General features: G+C 32.6%; 1 protein-coding gene across 4 annotated transcripts in view; it reads left to right on the forward strand.

Annotated features, from left to right (window-relative positions):
- The window catches only part of LOC143073042 (insulin-degrading enzyme-like), a 61,735-nt gene that overhangs the window by 14,489 nt on the left and 33,707 nt on the right, over positions 1–13,539 (forward strand). For all 4 annotated transcript variants that reach the window (XM_076248275.1, XM_076248277.1, XM_076248276.1 and 1 more), the window contains 6 exons: positions 624–704; positions 1,023–1,126; positions 3,280–3,382; positions 4,232–4,330; positions 5,786–5,892; positions 6,508–6,652. In XM_076248275.1, coding sequence (XP_076104390.1) covers positions 624–704; positions 1,023–1,126; positions 3,280–3,382; positions 4,232–4,330; positions 5,786–5,892; positions 6,508–6,652 — 639 coding nt within the window. The remainder of the gene's footprint in view (positions 1–623; positions 705–1,022; positions 1,127–3,279; positions 3,383–4,231; positions 4,331–5,785; positions 5,893–6,507; positions 6,653–13,539) is intronic.

Consider the following 13,539-nt stretch of genomic DNA (forward strand, 5'->3'; position numbering starts at 1 on the left):
TGACATCATTACTTTGACTTATCAGTACTTTATGTTGAAGAGAGAAGGCCCTAAACAATGGATATTTGATGAATGTTAGGTAAGGGATCAACAGGCAATGGAACCAATATAGAACACAGGGCAATTATTTAGAATGCAGTTTTCTGTTCTGTGTAGTGAGTCTATATCAAAACCTGCTCTGTACAACCTCACACACTCCAGTTGACAAAAACAGGGTAGATAATAAGCTGAAACAGTTGTTGATTATCAATGTTTAAGAAATTATGTATATTTTATAAAAAAAAATTCCAAAGAAATATGTTATCTCAAAATGAAACTATGAATAAAAGGAGATGTGGGGTATGAAATTGGAGACAGCAACCAAACAACAAAAATAATAACAACATCTATGGGCTGTATATGGACCAGCAAAACATAAGGTTTCTATACTATTCTTCCAGCTTGAAACTGTTCAAATCTATGAAAGTTGCAGATAGAATAAACAAAACATTAAATATCTGCCATGACCAACAACACCAAATTCAGCCAGTCAATCATACATATTCATCTTTATACAGCAGAGAGCATCGCAAATTAAGAATTTCTTATATAAAGAAATATATTGACCTTATTTTCGATTTTAGGATTTGAGTGCAATGACATTTAGATTCAAAGGGAAGGAAAAACCCAGAAACTACACAACACAAGTTGCTGGCCTTATACATGTAAGTGAATCTCTATAATCCTATACATGATAGAGACAAACATGTAATTCATATATATTATTTTGTTTAAAAACAGCCTTTCATTATTTTGAAGAAAAACTTTAAGATGAAAAGAAATAAGAAAATAATATATGTTTTATTTTGTATACAAGTAGGAAATCTATCTACAATGTGCATTTCAGGTAAAGGTATTAAAAATATTCTTTTAACATTCCCACCCTGAATAAAATAACTATCATTATTAAATACTTAGTGCTTATAGTCATTTAAAGCTCATTTATAGAATAATAAGTTTTATCATCAAATTTATTTTTTCAGAAATACAGTTTATCTGAAGTGTTAAGTGGACCCTACTTAATGTCAGAATTCCAACCTGATTTGATCACAATGGTATTGGACAAACTTCAGCCTGACAGAATGAGGTAAGATTGAACTGGGATTAAAGATGACAATCAGGGTTTAAGCTAGGATTTTGAGGGCTTTAGTCACTTTTGCGCGCTATTAAAATCAACATTATTTTGTGTAAAAGCAAGGCACCAGATTTTAAGGGATTGAGGCACCAGCATGATTGGCAGTTATTGTATGATTTGACTGTATTGGCCATTATTATGAAAGATTCTGACATTGAATCCAAAATTTAGTTCACCATCTCTCTTCAGTTTGTTCCAGGGGTCATTCCTGATCAACAAAAGTTGGATTCTATTTTTTTTTAAACAAGAAATCACAGCAGAAATTAACTTGTAATGATTATTTCACTGCATAATCATTATCCTTATAAAAGGTCTAAATCGATATTTGGAAATCATTTCTATCAAGTTGGAAATGTATAAAATCCTTTTTGGAACAATTATAATGACTGAAAGGAGGTTGTTAACAAATCAACAATAGATCACATTTACTACTTTCGGTTTTAAAATGAAACGAAAACGGAAAGTGACACGTGGAGAATAAATTCAAAACGAGTCCGGATTCATCAGGATATTATCAATTTTTCGATTTAAGTTCCTTTAGTAAGAGATATATATATTTGTCTCTCTTGTTTAATTGATTTCTAAATGATTTCGTATTTTACGTTTTTAATGTCTATAAATAGTCAAAGGAATACTTTCACACATGCGTAGAACACAATACAGGAAGCACCTGTTAAACTCGTGAAAGTTTTGAATAAACACATTAAACTGATTTTCCTGGGGAAATAATTATGATGGTCATTCAATTATGGGGTTTATTAATAATTAACGGATTAGTGACCCATCTGATGGCGATAAGCGTATTAGTTGTAATCACAACTTGTAACACCTGTTGAAAATGTTTATTACCTGGAGGTCATAAACTTGTCAAAAACAAGAAGACCGGTAGATTTATTGTTTTTATTGCAAATTTTTTTTTTACACTTCCAAAATTAAAGTGACGAAATTGATTTGAAATACTTTCGTCAATGAGAAAACCTTTTCGTAAAATACGAAAGTGATGAGCACTAGCAAAATCATTGATGACAATAAAAACCTAGATATATAATATGTCTGCGAAACAAACCTCACAATTTGAGTAATATATGGGATATTGTCTTCCTTATCAAAAACATTTTATTGTCAAATTCCAGTTTATCACTTTTTGATAATTATTTAAGTGTTCACATGATTTCAGTCTTAATCCAATTTCACATTTATTTAAAATCAAGTATTTTGTTATCTTAATAAAATTCTGCATTTGAGGGAAGTACAGTATTTGGAATTTATTTTTAAAATGTAAAGGATAGATCCTTGTGGTCAGTATTCACCTCAAAAGCTTACAAAACCTATAAACAGACTTATTAAGAAAGGATATAGTTACGATACTGTTGTCAGGTCATTAAAGATTGCATATTTTGGCTTTTATATTGATTCACTTATAGGGTCTTTGCATCAGAACTAAACACATTTTTTTTTTTTAAACAGTTGTTGGCATGACACGGGTGATGTTCTTCTCATATATTTTATGATAGTATGATACTAAACCCCTAACGGGAGGGATTGTGCCTGATATTCATATGATGAAGACATAATCTTTCAATCAGTTTAATTGAGGTCTGGAGCTGGCATGTCAGTTAACTGCTAGTAGTCTGTTGTTATCTATGTATTATTGTCATTTTATTATTTTCTTTTGTTACAACTTCTGACATCGAACTCAGACTTCTCTTGAACTGAATTTTAATGTGTGTATTGTTATGCGTTTACTTTTCTACATTGGCTAGAGATATAGGGGGAGGGTTGAGATCTCGTAAACATGTGTAACCCCGCCGCAATTTTATGCCTATCCCAAGCTTCTGGTCTTTATTAGTCCTGTATGATTTTTAATTTTAGTTTCTTGTGTATAATTCAGAGTTTAGTATGACGTCCATTATCACTGTACTAGTATACATATTTTTAAAGGGGCCAGCTGAAGGACGCCTACAGGTGCGGGAGTTTCTCGCTACATTGAAGACCCATTGGTGGCCTTCTGCTGTTGTCTGCTCTATGGTCGGGTTGTTGTCGCTTTGACACATTCCCCATTTCCTTTCTCAATTTTAGAATTAAAGTTAACATTTCACTTTCAGGATCTTTGTCGTAAGTAAGAAGTTTGAAGATAAAACTAACATCAAAGAAAAATGGTATGGTACAGATTATAGTGTGGAAGACATCCAAGAATCTAAAATACAGGTAAATGCTACATTTGTAGCAGGCCTTGAATGAGAAGGGATTATCGACTCCTGAATGCTCATCAGTTTTTATGCCCCATTTATTATGCCCCATTTATAATACCTCATTTATGGGCATTATGTTTTCTGGTCTGTGCCTCCGTCTGTTCTTCTGTCCCATTTCAGGTTAAAGTTTTTGGTTGAGGTAGTTTTTCATGAATTTGAAGTCCGATCAACTTGTAACTTAGTAAACATGTTTCTTATGATTAATCTTTCTAATTTTAACGCCAAATTAGAAATTTTATTCCATTTTAACAGTCAACTGAACATAGAAAATGATAGTGCTGATGAGGCATTGGAGTATTATGTGTTTTGGTCTGTGTATCCGTTCGTCTGTCTGTCTGTCCCACTTCAGGTTAAAGCTTTTAGTTAAAATTTCTGGTGAAAGTAGTTTTTGTTGAAGTTGAAGTCCAATCAACTTGAAACTTAGTACACTTGTTCCCTATGATATGATCTTTTTAATTTTAATGCCAAATTACAGTTTAATCACAATTTGACGGCCCACTGAACATAGAAAAGAAGTGGGAGTGGGGCATTCATTTACAATGGAGACACTCCTGTTTTTCTTATATATTTGAAATTTTACACTGTCAGCTGATTATTTTGAAAAGGTTCATTATAATAAATCTGTATTAAAATAAAATCATAAGATCCTTCAAAAACTATGAATACAAGAACTTATTTGAACAAACACTGAACACAATAATGAATAAAGATTTGTTAACCTTCAAAGTGTATTTTACTGTCATTATATTTCTGTTATAGAAGTATTGTCTCTAGCATTTCTAATATGATGGATAACTATTTGTAGATGTGGAGTAAATGTGGAGAAAATGAGAACTTGACATTGCCAGAAAAGAATGATTTCATACCAACAGATTTTGAACTGGTAACCAGGGAAGTTGATCCAGTAAGTTATATTCCTACAGAATACGGGAAAGAACACATGTAGATATTGTTAATTCTAACATTTTTGTGATTTTGTAACATGAGAGCATGATTCTTATTAAAAAATCACATTGTCTCCCCTGGGTCTCAAACACTGTGTTTCAAGTCAACCCTTTACTATCAGACTGAGCTAAAGAATTACTTCTGCAGCATTTAATTGAATTGCAAAATTTCTGATATTACTAATGAAAAAAAAAAGCCTTTTTCATGGTGAATACTTTAATAGTAAATATGTATTGTGTATTGGACTTTTATGTTTAATCAGGAGACATAGTTCACTTTATGCAAGCTGATTATCTACAATTTTACATTTTTATGCCCCACATAGGGGCATTATGTTTTCTGGTCTGTGCGTCCGTTCGTCCGTTCGTTCGTCCGTTCGTTCGTCCGTCTGTCCCGCTTCAGGTTAAAGTTTTTGGTCGAGGTAGTTTTTGATGAAGTTGAAGTCCAATCGACTTCAAACTTGGTACACATGTTCCCTATGATATGATCTTTCTAATTTTAAAGCCAAATTAAACTTTTGACCCCAATTTCACGGTCCACTGAACATAGAAAATGAAAGTGCATGTTTCAGGTTAAAGTTTTTCAGGTTAAAGTTTTTGGTCAAGGTAGTTTTTGATGAAGTTGAAGTCCAATCAACTTGAAACTTAGTACACATGTTCCTTATGATATGATCTTTCTAATTTTAAAGCCAAATTAAACTTTTGACCCCAATTTCACGGTCCACTGAACATAGAAAATGAAAGTGCATGTTTCAGGTTAAAGTTTTTCAGGTTAAAGTTTTTGGTCAAGGTAGTTTTTGATGAAGTTGAAGTCCAATCAACTTGAAACTTAGTACACATGTTCCTTATGATATGATCTTTCTAATTTTAAAGCCAAATTAAACTTTTGACCCCAATTTCACGGTCCACTGAACATAGAAAATGAAAGTGCATGTTTCAGGTTAAAGTTTTTGGTCAAGGTAGTTTTTGATGAAGTTTAAGTCCAATCAACTTGAAACTTAGTACACATGTTCCCTATGATATTATCTTTCTAATTTTAATGCCTAATTATATTTTTTATCCAATTTCATGCTCCATTGAACATGGAAAATGATAGTGTGAGTGGGGCATCCGTGTACTTTGGACACATTCTTGTTTATTTCATGAAAATGCAGATCTATAGCAGATAGATAGAGACATTTTAAAACCAAATATCATTTTTAATATCACAAATTTGAATTGTTCCAGTTTAATGGGACTGTTTTGTATAGTAGTATGCTTTCAAATTTAAAATAAAATACTTTGATAACAAAAATATTGATTGCATTAAATTTAGTATTTGCTCTTTATGAGGGAAACAACTTAACTGACTACATTACAGATGGATTTCTAATATAAGCATTACTATGAAATAAATGTTGTATCTGATTTTGTAGGCTTCATTACCAGAACTTATTAAAGACAGTGCTATGACACAACTTTGGTTTAAACAAGATGATACATATCTATTACCTAAAGCCTGTATAAATTTTGAATTGATAAGGTAGGTTAACTTCTTTTTAATGAATAATTAGAACATTATAAAAGACATTGAAATATAATCTTCTTATTTTCATGTTGTGCTGTTAGTATGGGTTTTGTTAGACGAGAAGAAAAATCACAAGAAAATTACTGCAAGACGCATATTTTCATTTGAAAATTCATAATAGCAAATGTTATTATATACATGTTACAATACATTAAAAGATATTATAGTTTATAGAGTTCATCTATTGTGAATATGTGAAAGACATACCACTTTTTCTGATGATGGCCTTTGATAATGATGAGTACAGAATGAAATTGCTGCTGCAGGCTAAAATAGTTTCCTTCTAGACTATGAAATGTAAGAGTTGCAGAAATCTTTTTGTCATTATAACAGAAAGGTCAAGAAATGAAGATTTCAATTGAAAAATTTTAATCAAATTTGATAAAAAAAACATAAAAAATTAATATGAAGGTGATAAAAACAATCAAATTAGCTTCAAAAGCGTATATGCTACATAATGTAGTAGTCATGAAGTATTGTATCAAAGTTTCTAACAATTAATACTTGGCAAAAATGATTGGCACTGAAAAAATTCATTAGTATAATCGTATGTTGTTTATTATATTACAGTTCTTTAGGTCGATCAGATCCAGTGAACTGTAACCTGATGTATTTGTTTGTATCCCTGTTTAAAGATGCTTTAAATGAATATGCTTACGATGCTGAGTTAGCAGGTCTACATTACGGCTTAGAATGTACTATTTATGGCATGTCCGTGAGTAAATTATGTTATTATAATAGTATATCACAGTATAATTGAATAGATCTATTGGCTAGATCATGTGATGTAAATTAATTTTGATATTTTTATCTAAATTGGCAGGGTTTTGAAAATCTGAATAATTCATAGACAGTGAATTACTCTATCTTTTACAGCTGATGAGGCCATTTGAATACCAATATTTGTTTGTTACAATTAAATCAGTTACGACCCTATAATTGTTAACCCATAGCAGAGCTGAATTTTTTGTATCCCCCTCTTCAGAGGGCTGTAATTGTCAATTCACAATCCCCTCCCCCTCCCCCTCCCTGTTTCCATATGAGAATATGTATTTCAACTCTGGATAAGTCAAAATTTATGTTGACTAACCAAATTTATGGTTTAAAAAAAAAAGCATTCAAATTTCATTATTTATCTCATTCTAATTTATTTTATGCTTTCCAAGCTAAGCAAGAGTTGTATCCCTTGGTCTGTCAAACTTCAAGTAATTTTTTGCGTTAAACATGTTAAACTACAAGTATCTCAAAATATTTATTTGGTCTGGATGACCCTGAGATATTGAGAGTTAACTGTATATGCTATTTTTGTCTTTGTGTAGAACAATGTTAACAGGCATGATTTGGTAGAAATAATTACCAAGTGGACTTTTGATGTAATAAATTGTTTTTCAACATTTTTAAAATATTATATTGAAGGAATATTTTGGTAAATCAGACAACAGCACTTTGAAAAATGTTGTCCTATGCTGTATTGTTTATATATGCAAATGATATGAAGTTTATACAGATGTTATTTTAATGTATACTATTTCATTATATGTTTTATGAAGATTTGATTTATTAACTAGAGTTTTCTTCTTCATAGTATGCATTATTATTATAAATACTGAAATACTGTGATTTTGAAGTAAAATAAAAAAAAATCAGTAATTTCATATGTAAAATAAATACATGTAAACATCAACGGGAGTACAATAATCCCGTTTTCAGGGGTCTCCTCCTGTCCTCCCCTTGATAGAAAAATACTTATGTGTATAAATGATTTATGAATGGAAATTTTCTAGTGTCATTTTTTACTGCACTATTTTTTGTCATGCTTGAAGATACTGACTTGATATTGGTTATTTATCATGCAGTTAGCCTACTATTGTACAAGTAACAGGTATACAAATAATTTTTTGCTTTATTTGAACATGTACAAATTAAGTTGACTGTTACCCCACTTCCATGTTAAAAAGCGTAATATGAATAATTCTGATTCCTAACCAGTTCATTCTAGGGTCCTCTTTGACGCCCACGTTTCAAATATGTTGATTTCTTTGAGAAATTAGAGACAATGATTTAGATTTTAATAACTAAATTTTCAAGTGTTGGGAGTAATTTCAGGATAAACACAGTATATGTTAATTGTCGGAAATTTTTTATTTTTTTTATCTCGCTATGAAACAGGCGGGGCCAACAACTTACATATATTGTATATATATAGTTTACACCATGACTAGTTGTAGAAAAAGTAAAAATATTTTCTTGTGGGTTGGAACCCACCCCCACTGAAAAATGGTAATTTTCTGTCTATTTTCCGATTTTAAAACGACCTTGAGAGGTGAAAATTGACAACACTGTGTTTTTTTTTGTCATTCATGTATTACCCTATAGTTACAGCAGTCCATTCATGCCAACTGGGAGTATGTGGAACTTGAGTGTCTTGCTGGGGAATTATTATTGTCAAGTCATGTCTGCCTAAATGTCTGTTTTTACTGATTTTTTACAAAACGGTGACCTAGATTTTACAGACTAGATTGCTATTGGCCATATTGTACCTCGTTGTGTTCCTGTACCACCTATCCATGCATTTATGATAATAGTTTATACCTACAGTCACTTCCAGTGACGTAGTGGCCATCAAAAGATGCCCACCCCCACCTGATTTGGGCTACTTTTCACGTTTTTCCAACTTTGAACTCTTAAACAGCTTTCAAAATGCCATATTTTCATGAACAGACATCTGAGAAGAGTTTATGGACCATGAACTACTTGGTTGAAGTCCCTGCTATCATGACAGTTCACCTGGGGCAGTTAAAAAAAAAGTATGGAGGGTCATGGGGGCCATCAAAGAATGGTTGTCGCCATCACGTCGTCAGGCGGGATTGGGGGCTAAAGGGTTGAAGAATGTATAGGTTTAGCAATTCTGTGTTCGAGATAGCTATCTTCAAGTATTATGACAAAAATTTGTTTTTAGCTCACGTGGCCTGTCGTCGTCCGTTGTCTGTCGTCGTAAACTATTTCAAGAATCTTCTCCTCTGAAACTACTAGGCCAAATACTTCCAAACTTTAACTGAATGTTCCTTAGGGTATCTAGTTTATAAATTGTATCCAAAGTTTTGATCTATCAACAAACATGGTCGCCATTGCTAAAAATAGAACAAATTGCAGTTTTTGGCTTATATCTCAAAAACAAAAGCATTTAGAGCAAATCTGACATGGGATAAAAATGTTCATTAGATCAAGATCTATCAGGCCTGAAATTTTTAGATGAATCAAACAACCAAATGTTGGGTTGCTGCCACTTAATTGGTAATTTTAAGGAAATTTTGCAGTTTTTGGTCATTACATTACCTTGAATATTATTATAGATAAAGATAAACTGTAAACAGCAAAAATGATCAGCAAAGTAAGATCTACAAATAAGTTAATATGATCAAAATTGTCTCCTCTGAAACTACTAGGCCAAATACTTCCAAACTTTAGCTGAATGTTCCTTAGGGTATCTAGTTTATAAATTGTATCCGAAGTTTTGATCTATCAACAAACATGGTCGCCATTGCTAAAAATAGAACATAGGGGTCAAATGCAGTTTTTGGCTTATATCTCAAAAACGAAAGCATTTAGAGCAAATCTGACATGCGTAAAAATGTTCATTAGGTCAAAATTTGTCAGCCCTGAAATTTTCAGATGAATCAAACAACCCATTGTTGGGTTGCTGCCACTTAATTGGTAATTTAAAGGAAATTTTGCAGTTTTTGGTCATTATAGATAAAGATAAACTGTAAACAGCAAAAATGATCAGCAAAGTGAGATCTACAAATAAGTTAATGTGACCAAAATTGTCAATTGACCCCTTAAGGGGTTATTGACCTTTGATGACAATTTTTCACAATTTGTTCATCATATTTGCTAACTTTAAAAAATCTTCTCCTCTAAAACTGCTCAACCAAATTCAACCAAACTTCAACTGAATGATCAGTAGGGTGTATAAAATAAAGTTTGTGTTTTATTTTCTATTTTGTCAAAAAACATGGCCGTCATGGCTAAAAATAGAACACAGGATAAAATGCAGTTTTTGGCTTATATCTCAAAAACTCCAGCATTTAGAGCAAATAAGACAAGAAGTTAAAGTATTTATTAGGTCAAGGTCTACCTGTCCTGAAATTTTCAGCTGAATTGGGTAACTGGTTTTTCAGGTATAATAAAGTATATATGCTTTTCTCATCACTTGGCGTCCGTCGTTGCCGTCCGTCATCGTCGTCCTGCGTTATCTTTTACAAAAATCTTCTCCTCTGAAACTACTGGGCCAAATTTAACCAAACTTGGCCATAATCATCATTGGGGTATCTAGTTTTAAAAAATCAGTCCGGTGACCAGGCCAACCAACCAAGATGGCCGCAATGGCTAAAAATAGAACATAGGGGTAAAATGCAGTTTTTGGCTTATAACTCAAAAACCAAAGCATTTAGAGCAAATCTGACGGGGGTAATATTGTCCATCAGGTTAAGATCTATCTGCCCTGAAATTTTCAGATGAATCGGACATTTCGTTGTTGGGTTGCTGCCCCTGAAATGGTAATTTTAAGGAAATTTTGCTGTTTTTGGTTATTATCTTGAATATTATTATAGATAGAGATAAACTGTAAACAGCAATAATGTTCAGCAAAGTAAGACCTACAAAGAAGTCAACATGACCAAAATGGTCAGTTGACCACTTTAGGAGTTATTGCCCTTTATAGTCAATTTTTAACCATTTTTCTAAAATTTTAGTAAATTTTTGTAAATTTTTAGAAATATTTTCCACTGTAATTACTGGGCCAAGTTCATTATAGATAGAGATAATTGAAGCAACAAGAATGTTCAGTAAAGTAAGATCTACAAACACATCACGAACACCAAAACACAATTTTGTCATGAATTTATCTGTGTCCATGTTTAATATGCACCAAGGTGAACAAAACAGGCTCTTGAGAGCCTCTAGTTTTGCAACATTAAGGCTGAGTTATTATGCAGAACCATTATACTGACCTTGACTTTGACCTTTAGTTTTTGAATATACAGTAAGAAAAACCGTAGACTTTGTTCCTTGGTCAGTATAATTCTTTAAGATTGACCTATCAGTTACCATGTGTCAGTCTTCAACATAGGCAATGATTATTAAGTCTCCCAAACAAAGTTTGGAGACTTATTGTTTTTGGTCAGTTCTTATTATTTTTATTGTCGAGCCTGCAACTTTTGTTGCAGAAAGCTTGACATAGGGATAGTGATCCTAAGGCTACAGCGGCGGCGGCGGCGTTAGCTCACTTCTTAAAAGTTTTATATTTAAGAAGGTGGAAGACCTGGATGCTTCATACTTTGTATATAGATGCTTCTTGTTACGAAGTTTCCGTCAGTCACATGTCCAATGTCCTTGACCTCATTTTCATGGTTCAGTGACCACTTGAAAAAAAAGTTCAAATTTTTTGTAATGTTGAATTCTCTCTTATTATAAGTAATAGGATAACTATATTTGATATGTGCGTACCTTGCAAGGTCCTCGTGTCTGTCAGACAGTTTTCACTTGACCTCGATCTCATTTCATGGATCAGTGAACAAGGTTAAGTTTTGGTGGTCAAGTCCATATCTCAGATACTATAAGCAATAGGGCTAGTATATTCGTTGTATGGAAGGACTGTAAGGTGTACATGTCCAACTGGCAGGTGTCATCTGACCTTGACCTCATTTTCATGGTTCAGTGGTTATAGTTAAATTTTTGTGTTTTGGTCTGTTTTTCTCATACCATATGCATGAATAGGTCTACTATATTTGTTGTATGGAATGATTGTTAAGTGTACATGTCTAGCGGGCAGATGTCATGTGACCTTGACCTCATTTTCATGGTTCAGTGGTCAAAGTTAAGTTTTTGAGTTTTGGTCTTTTTATCTAATGCTATATGCCATAGGTCAACTATATTTGGTGTATGGAAATATTCTATGATCTCTATGTCAGTCGAGCAGGTTTTATTTAACCGTGACCTCATTTTCACGGTTCATTGCACAGTGTTAAGTTTTTGTGTTTTGGTCTATTTTTCTTAAACTATAAGTAATGTGTCAACTGTATATGTTGTATATATATAGAAGCATTGTTAGCTGTACCTGTATGCCTGGCATGGTTCATCTGACCTGGACCTCTTTTTCAAGGTTCATTGGTCTTTGTTTAGTTATCTTGGTTAATGTTAAGTTTATGTGACAGTTGTAATAAAGCTTAGCTTTATACTTAGGACTATCAACATAATATCAATGATAAGTATAGAAGGCGAGACATTTCAGCGTGTGCACTCTTGTTATTAAGGTCTTTCCTTTTTCTATAAGGAAAGACCTTACTGTATTTCTTCTGATTATTATTATTATTATTATTATTATTATTAGGTCTTTCCACTTTTCCGTGGAAAGACCTATTGGATTTCTTCTGATTATTATTATTATTTTTTTTTTTTTTCTTCCGCCTAATTTATTTCCTTCGCTGTTTTTTTGTTTCGCAAGATGTCGCTTAGATTGTTGGAATATGATATCGAACAGTTTATACGCTTTTGAAACCAACTCTGCTTAACCGAATACTTTCCCAAATAAGAGTTATCTCCCCGAACACTGTTTTGCTTGTTATCTCTAAGGCTTCACAACCGTATAAGAAACCGACAAATTTATTTTTCCAAATTGCTCGTTATATCCTCAGGATGTTCTGTTTTATTTTGACCGAAGCCGTATATAGATTCCATATGAGAGTTATCCCCCCTTTTATGTTTGATATAAGAATATGCATTTCTAACTGGTAAACCATAAGTGATAGAGACCTAGGGTCTTTTGATTTGAGATCCTTGGTCCAAAAAAATGAAAATAAGGTCAAGGTCAAAGGTCAAGGTCATATTATAAATTTTGATTTTGGCTTATTTTCACTTATTTTCAAAAGCCGTATAACTTATCGACAAATTATTTTTACTAAATTGTTAGTTGCGACATGTCGTACCTTATAAATTTTGGTTGAAAGGGTGCGTAGACAACAAATGGGAGTTTTCGCCCCTCTTATGTTTAGAATTATGCTTAAAGTGATATTACTCATGAACCATACATATTAAGGAACTAGTGTCTTTAGGTTTGAGATCCTTAGTCTATGACCTTGAAATTGAGGTCAAGGTCATAGGTTAATTGGACGTTCTAGATTTTGACCTTTGCTCCAAATTCATATTTAGACATCATTAAGTCATAGGAACTGACATATCAACTGAATTTTTAATATTTTCACATCAAAATACGTTGTAAGTGGTGGAAAGACCATCAATGGTTCTCTGAACAATTGGTTTTTAATTAAGGTCTTTCCTTTTTCTATAAGGAAAGACCTTACTGTATTTCTTCTGTTTATTATTATTATTATTATTATTATTATTATTCTTCCGCCAAACTTTGACAAATTTATCCGCGTTAACCGTAAGACGTGTCGCTTTCATGTTCACACTTTGTATCGGTGTCATGAATATCTATCCGGAACTCACCCTGTTAGTCGAAATATTTTGTCGGTTCGGAGTAATCCCTCCGAAACCCAAAAACCTTGTTATCATTCCAACACCGTAACCGTAATAGGTAGA

Source organism: Mytilus galloprovincialis, chromosome 4, assembly GCF_965363235.1.
Source record: "Mytilus galloprovincialis chromosome 4, xbMytGall1.hap1.1, whole genome shotgun sequence".
NCBI lineage: Eukaryota > Metazoa > Mollusca > Bivalvia > Mytilida > Mytilidae > Mytilus > Mytilus galloprovincialis.